Source organism: Oryzias melastigma, linkage group LG12 (genome assembly GCF_002922805.2).
Source record: "Oryzias melastigma strain HK-1 linkage group LG12, ASM292280v2, whole genome shotgun sequence".
Classification (NCBI taxonomy): domain Eukaryota; kingdom Metazoa; phylum Chordata; class Actinopteri; order Beloniformes; family Adrianichthyidae; genus Oryzias; species Oryzias melastigma.
Genome location: NC_050523.1, coordinates 4,030,445 through 4,038,123, shown reverse-complemented (window position 1 = coordinate 4,038,123; position 7,679 = coordinate 4,030,445). Strand labels below are relative to the sequence as shown.

At 46.4% G+C, this 7,679-nt stretch overlaps 1 protein-coding gene across 1 annotated transcript in view; it reads left to right on the top strand.

The window, feature by feature from the left end:
• Positions 1-7,679, top strand: part of pik3r1 (phosphoinositide-3-kinase, regulatory subunit 1 (alpha)) — a 19,314-nt gene that overhangs the window by 5,007 nt on the left and 6,628 nt on the right. Inside the window, exons 3-7 of the mRNA XM_024299159.2 lie at positions 5,733-5,825; positions 5,905-5,979; positions 6,054-6,185; positions 6,723-6,924; positions 6,993-7,075. Coding sequence (XP_024154927.1) covers positions 5,733-5,825; positions 5,905-5,979; positions 6,054-6,185; positions 6,723-6,924; positions 6,993-7,075 — 585 coding nt within the window. The remainder of the gene's footprint in view (positions 1-5,732; positions 5,826-5,904; positions 5,980-6,053; positions 6,186-6,722; positions 6,925-6,992; positions 7,076-7,679) is intronic.

Genomic DNA, 7,679 nt, shown 5'->3' with positions numbered 1-7,679 from the left:
ATAGAATGTAATTTTAACCCTCAATCCAGGATCCAATTATCTTTCAGACCAAACAGATTGATCAACTTTGTCTCTAAAATAAATCCTCATTCATTGGGGATTTATTCAGATTCATTGGGTATTCAGCCTTTCTGTAGGAAAATCTCAAATGTCCCTTTCACAAGTTTCCACAACTTTATTTTGATTGAATCTTTATTCTCTGTGATGAAGAATTTCTCTTTTAACATCCAATTGGCGGCTAACAACCGGACGCTAGCTTCAGCCACGACGACTTTTAAGATGTGATGGATAAATAAGATCAAGTAACCTTTATAAAACTGGTATTTTCTAAAGATATTATGAACGTGAATCCACCGTGTCTATAACTTTGTTATCTGCGTGTGTTTTAGACAGAGCAGCTTCTGCTACATGAAAACGACATATTCATATCTGGAGACTTCAGGTTTGGTCTGTAGACGGCAGCTTTATTCTTCTCTGAAGTCGAAGGCTCTTCTTCCGTTTCCTCACTGACTCTTTTCTCCCCGAAGAGACTTTCCAAATACGTTTCATTGTTTTTTTTTTTTTTTTTTTTTGTTAGCTTTGGGCTACTAGCTTAGCAATCCAGTTAGCCATACAGGTAGCCGCTTTAAGTCACGTGACCAACACAGATGTGAAGAGAACCCAGAAGTTTTCCTTCATGATCAGAAAATAAACTAAATGGAAATGATCCAAATTAGTGCATTTATTTCTTTTTTCTGTCAGCGTCCCGGTACCAAGTGACCCACGGACCGGTGCCAGTCCTGGGCGGCATACGCTGAAAGCCCAAAAACGGCATAGACCACAAACGACAAAAGAAGCTACAGTTTTGATCATAAAATGGGAATGAATGAATAAATAAAAAATGGTCTTAATTCTTTACATGTGCGGCTTTAAAAAGCTTTTAAAGTTTTAAATTGAACTTGTAGGAACCCTGTTTAAACTTGTTTCTCTTTTTAACAGATTTTTTTGAGTCGTCTTCTGCTCGCAGCAGTCTGAACTCCTGCAAATGCATGCTCAGTCTTGTTTTAGGAAACATTCGATTCTTAAAGTTGCAGCTTTATCACAAACTAGATTTTGATTGTTAAAAGAAGACCATTTTACCGGCAGTGAACACGTTCCAGGTAGTTCTGGACGGGTCTGTACTTGTGCAGCAGATGTGGGGCACAGCAGCTCTCCATATGAAATATGGATACTAAAAATTGCTTCTGGAAGGAGGAGGAGGAGGAGGAGGAGAGGAGTCCACATAGCTGGAGCCTCGGAGAATGCAGCTCTCCTTCTGCGGGCCTCTTTAGCACTCAGGCTGACATCTGCTCTATTGAGCGCTCTCTCCGTCCGTTCTGTCGTCCCTCCTGTTTCTGCTAAGACTTCACTTTTCTGCTAAATTATGCATGGAGCGACTTTAGCTTCGACTTCAGATCGGATCGATACGGAGGAAACACCGACACGCCGCTCCTGTGTGGGCAGGAATGCGTTGGCGCTCCTCTGGTGCGTGGGGGCGTGTGCTCAGACTGCACGCTGGACTGATTTGTAGCTTTGTGATGAATCAGTATTGTGCTAAGTGCTGATTGCAGTAACACGCCGCACAAAGCGACCGGACAATAAACCGTTGCGCTAAATAGCCCCCCCAGCGACCGCCGCCCCCTCTCGGTCTCGTGTTGCCGGGGAACTTTCCGAATTTTAGATGTTTTACAGCTCAGGAGGCGGCATGTCGGCGGCATGTCGGCGGCGTGTCGGCGGCGCTCTGGGCTGGAACTCGACTGAATCTCGTTTTTGTGGATCGCAGCACCGGCTCACCGTTTCCATTCTGCATCCGTGAGGCGGAGCGTTTGTGAAATGTGCGTGTCATCCTTTCATTATCCCGTGTTTGTTTCCGGGGGATCACGCCTGAACACAAGGGGATTGTTATTGCAGCATTAGCAGGAGTCTCTGCAGGGAAAACTCCTGTCATTATATCACTGAGTTTGAAACCCACTTTTGTTGCCTGAAATTTACTGAAACCGAGGAATTAAGTGAGATAATGGTGTCAGATGTTGAACAGGGAGATGAAAAAAAATCCCTTTGAGGTTTGCTGACACAAACTTCATGTGTTGTTTACACACAAACACCGAACGCAGCAGGATCACGTTCAGACGCTGAAGTCTGAGTTGGCAAATCTGCTTTGCTGGAGTGGAGGCGCGTCTGCGAGCGGGATTAAGAAAGAGAAGGAAACTATGAAGGTGAGATTACAGAGATGGATGTCGGGGAGGCCCAGGAGGAATCTGAAAAATGTGATTTATTGAGAGACGCGTTTGAGTGGCGGCGGTGACGAGGCAGGCCTTGTGGAGGAGGTGTGGCGTTACATAATGCCACAGATCAAAGAGAGCGGCTCTGTTTGTGCAGCTCTAGCATCATAAAGCTGCTTTCCTCTGCAGAATGAGCTGTGAGGTGTTTTTATAGCATATGAGAAGAAAATACAGCTTCTTTTTACATTTTAAGGTTCGATTCAAAGGAAATTTCTGCTTTTGAAAGGACAGAAGAGCTAAAAGAGCTGGAGAAGGTATTGATCATCAGGAAGAGGTGCTTTTGTGTTGTCTGCCACATTTAGGGTTAATTGTTGGGCTGTAGCAACAGTCTTCTCATTGGTCGCTGCTTCTCCCCTGCGTTGCGTGTTCCAGCCAGCAGGAGGCGCCACCGACCGCCCTTTCTCCTGCCCCGGCTCATCACTCAACGCCTGACGGAACAGAAAAGTTCAGGCATGTCCTTTAATTTGTGCACCAAAAGCCTTCCTGCTCCTCCAAACTCGGCACATGCAGACACCTCTGCAGCTTTGTGTGTTTTAGTTTGTGTTGTGGAGGTTGTTTCCTCCAGACGAGAAGAAAGGGCATAACCTGAAAATGCCACTTACTTGAGCGGCCTTTTCTAAATTTACTCAAAGTGGGTGCTATCTTTAGTGCGTCGGTGGGCCCCCGGCTCGGTCCTGCCCGCAGTCTGCAGTTCGCCGGGTTCAGATGGGCCATGTGAGCTGGTGAGACCGTGTCCCACACCGTGGCAGTCCCGGCAGCAGCTGCATCCACTTCCTCCTCCACCTGCGGTTTCTCTGACTGACTGACTGAGGTACTTGAGGATCTCGTGAGGTCTGCCAAACATGCAGACATGTTGAGGCCCGTCTTGAGGGGCCCCCGCCGCCTGACTCTCCTTTCACAGGTTGCCACAGAAACCAGCGCGCTTTGAAAAGTCTTGATTTGCAAACCAACAAATCAAGACTTGAATAAAACATTAGAAATCAACTGTGAGTGGCCCGTCTTTGTGTTGAAACTGTCACAACAGAACGCTGGGAAACGTGTTATCGTAGCTTCACCGTCTAGTGTTGCTGTAGTTGCACGTTGTGGCCAGTAGGGACTCGGTGATCATTCGATATCGCACCAAAGCATCCACAAAATCATCTCCAAACATTTCTCCCATGTCTCCTCCGACACCCGATACAATTCCTGCAACATCAGAGCCGGCACATCGTTGACAGTACCGAGAAGCAACTCTATCTCAAAGCGCCCACCGCCGTCCACGCCGCCGCCGAGTGGAAAAGCTCCAAATGAAGGGTTTGTCCCCATTCAGGGAAAGTTTCAAACATGTTTTGAAGGCGTGATTCCATGGTAAAGAAGGGAGCACGTGTGTCATGTCGTTGTGTAATCCCGGGTCAAATTTCACGTCACTCCTGGCTGTGAGGGGAGTTTCTCAGAAGAGCGGCGGGCTGCAGAACGGGTCGTGTCAGATGTCTTGTCTCAAAGAACGCTTACACTTTCAAGGTGTGCGATGGCACCACTCCGTGTCCCCACCTCTATTTAAGGAACCCTTTTTCCATCTCAAAGTTTGTTGGTTCTGGGAATCCACCCGTCACCCTCCAGGCTGGCTTTTCCAAGAACGTCCTCCAGACGAGCAGTTGTCCTACAGCGGGTCTGCGTGCTCCGGGCTTCGGTTCTGAGGCCACTCGAGGATAAAGAGCTTCTTCTTTAGCCCGTGGAGTCTCGGCTTTCTGTTTTACTGCGGTTCAGAAGTCATTCTTGCGTGGAAACCCACTGAAAGTTCAGAGAGAGCTTTCCTTTCATGGTTTCCTCAGCATTTTGTGTCTGCCTGAAACAGTCGGGCCTTTCAGGAAAAAACACACACCTTCAAAATCCACCTTTTCAAACAAAATCCTCGCCAACTCGCCGCTCCTTTCATGTCCACACCTGGGTGCGGAGTTCTGAGGGGGAAAGGAGTAAAAAATCCCGAAGCCTGGCCTCCCTCGTGTCACAGGATATTTGCTGAGTTTCTTGGCCTTCCAAACCCTAACTTTAGTACCCAGCGCCTCCCACTTGAATCAGGCTTTTGTAAATACTCTGCTTCAAAAGTGGTTTCCTTGGTCGTGTAGCTGCTTCCTTTGAAGGCCGTTTGTCAAACATCTCCTCGTCTCTGCCGATTCAGATCACATTAGAGTTCTGTTCGCACATTCTTCACACAACAGAAGGAAAGTCCCTGAAACCACCTCATCGTTTCACTTTTGAGTTTTTCCCCAGAAAGTCTAGAGCGTAAACTTAGTTTGGGGTTTGAGCCTGAAGACCAAGTTCTTCTGGGTTTTTATGTTTCAGTCGAGTGTTTCCTTAAACGACTTAAGGGGGAAGTTGGCGTTAAGAACAGATTTTTCTGCAAAGATTGAAGCTCAAGTAGTGATATTCTGCAAATGTTAGAAGCTTTATTTGTGAAAAAGTAAAAAAAAGGAAAAGTGTGTTTTTAATGTGCGTTTTTTTTCTGATTCTGGTGGACACAAATAAGAAAATGAAACTAAAATTGGATTTCTGACTATATTTCTTTATTCAAATGATTGTGAATCAGGAACCAACAAATAAATGCTGTTTGAAAAAGATCACAAGTCCGATCCATTCATGTACGTCTTTGTTGGTATCTGTCTTAAAACTGTACGGCTTGATAACTCCGATATTGCTCGCCGTTTTTATTGCTCTGGTAGTGTGAGGTTGGCGGTGTGAGGGGCTGTAAGCTAGCTGGAGAGTATAAACAGATGGGTGACAGGATGAGGGGGCGGGGTTCCTCTCCGCCAATAGTCTTGCTGACAACTCGGGTGAATTTCTAATGAACTCCTGTTCTAAAAACAACAGATTTTCAACATTTTAGCATAAAAATTATAATTATAAATAAAAAGACACTATGAACGATTTGAAATCTAAAGATGATTGGATGATGAAGTTCATGTTTTTTGAGTTTAATAAGAAATCATTTCTTCACTGGATTTTTTTTGTGTGACTTTCATCCAATTCTCCAACAAAGAGAATTAGCTAAAAGAGTCTTTGGTGAACTGGAAGGAGAAAGAATCAGGATTTTGGAGGAAGTTCTGTCCATGAAGATCTTCACTTCCTCGTCCAGCTGACATCTGGATCAGAACCATACGGCTGGACATTACCCATACTGATGGATGTTTTTATGTAGCAGCGGTGAAGATTTACGCTAGTGAGACACAGAGCTATCATAATCAGACGGGAAGATCAGAGTTCCAAAAGCCACGCCCCCTCAGAGGAGATTTTGGAAACAGAACAACATGAAAAATGGCTTTTTAAGATATTTAGGTTGTTTAATTTTAGTTAAAAACTTCATAATCATCATTAAAACACCACTGGGAAAGCTTTTCTTAAATACAATTTTCATTGGGGACTTTAAGAAACACTTTTTTCCCTCATTCCCTCCAGGCTCCTGTTTGCCGGACCTGACGGAGCAGTTTTCCCTCCCGGACACGGCTCCACCCATGCTGACCCGGCTGCTGGAAGGCATCGAGAAGAAAGGTGAGCTCACCTGAGTTCCCTTTGTCGGCCCCCACCTCTCTTCCTTTCATTCCCCTAACCGCTCTTGGACCGCCTGCAGGTCTGGAGAACCCCACCCTGTACCGAACCTTCACAGCAGGAGCCGGACTGGAAGTCAGGCAGTACTTGGAGTCGGGTACGTTTCACGGAGTGTGAAAAAGACTCTTAAAGCACCAGAACCAGCTGCTAATCGTAGAACATGTGCTGCAGATCCTCCGTCCGCAGACCTGGATCAGCTGGATCTCCCAGTCTTGTGTGACGGCCTGCGCCGGTACCTGCAGGACCTCCCCCAGCCCATCATCCACCCGGCACTACAAGTCCAGATGGTCCACACGGCAAAAGGTGGGAGCTGTGACGCACGCTGACCTGGGTTCTGCTGACGTAACGCGGCCGCCTGCTGCACACACCCCACTTTGAAGACAAAACCACAGGAGTGCAGCTTTGCTTCTCAAAGCCGACTCTCACGTTGAAGCTTTTTTTTTTCCCAGTGTGCAGTTCAAATAAAAAAAGCAGCACACTGAAGCACATTTTGTCTTTGCTTTTTTCTTTTTTCATCTATCCGTTCTGTTGCTGCATCTTGCAGGCACAGAGAGTTCTCACCGCAGCCTTTGCTGCAGCTCGACACTTTTTGTGTCACACGGCCAGAAACAGGATATCTGTGGTTAATAGGAACTAAAACAAGCTTGAGGGTTTATCTTCAGCATCTCTGAGCAGCCAATCACCTGCCAGAGTGCCGTACGCTCAGTCAGACACGGTGTGTCTGTGCGGTTTGCAAGACTTTGCTGCACATGACTCCTTTTTCCACTTTGTGCAGAAAAAGAAAAAAAAACGTCTCAGTCTGTTTCTTCCTCTGACCCCTCGGCCGCTCTCCTTCAACAGAGGTGGCGAACCCTGAGGAATGCGCCCAGCTGCTGCGCCGCGTGGCCAGCACCCCCAGCCTGCCCCACCAGTACTGGCTGGCCCTGCACTGCCTGCTCCGCCACTTCGCTAGAGTGTGCCAGAGCGGCTCCAAGAACCTGCTGAGCGCCCGGACGCTGGGCGAGATCTTCAGCCCCGTCTTCTTCAGACAGCAGTCTGTCAGGTGAGCCGCTGACGCGGGTGGGGGTGGGGGCGGTGGAGTCAGACTCTGACTGTTTCCTCGTCCTGCAGCTGTGAGCCCAGCCTGGATGCTTACATCAAGATCATCGAGGTTCTGGTGACCAGCGAGTGGAGCGAGAGTCAAGCCGCACCAGGTAAGTTTGTTTCTTTTTTTGTTGCTTTGCACGGTTTATTATGGGATGAGTCAGTTTGAGGTGGGACGCTCAACCACAGCAGCTAAAGCGCAGATTTTGACCGACTTTTTCAACACTGGAAAATGTCGACGTGACGGAATGGGACCTGCAGTTTGGTGTCTCTGTGTTGCGGTTCGGACTATTTACGGCGTTTGGATCTGCAGGATGGATGATGGGAGCGAATCTGAGTTTTCCTCAACATGGTCTGGATTATGAGCTTTGCTTTGTGGCAGGGCTGGCACCATATTAAAATGGCCGAAGACAAATTTAGTCGTTACTTTGTACTATATGAAGTGTAATAAAGTTAAATGTTATAATAGCATTATGCTAGCTTTTTGGACTATTTTCACATCTATTAAAGTTTTTAAGGCTTTTTTTTTTTTTTTGCTTTTTTTTGGCTAATTTGGAGTTTAGCTAATATTTGACCTAAAAGCTAGCTATTTTGGCTAATTTAGGATTTTTTTGTTTTAGGCTATTATAGAGTTTAGCTAATATTTCAGCTGCATGCTAGCTATTTTTGCTAATTTAGGATTTTTTTTGTTTTTAGTCTATTTTTGAATTTGGC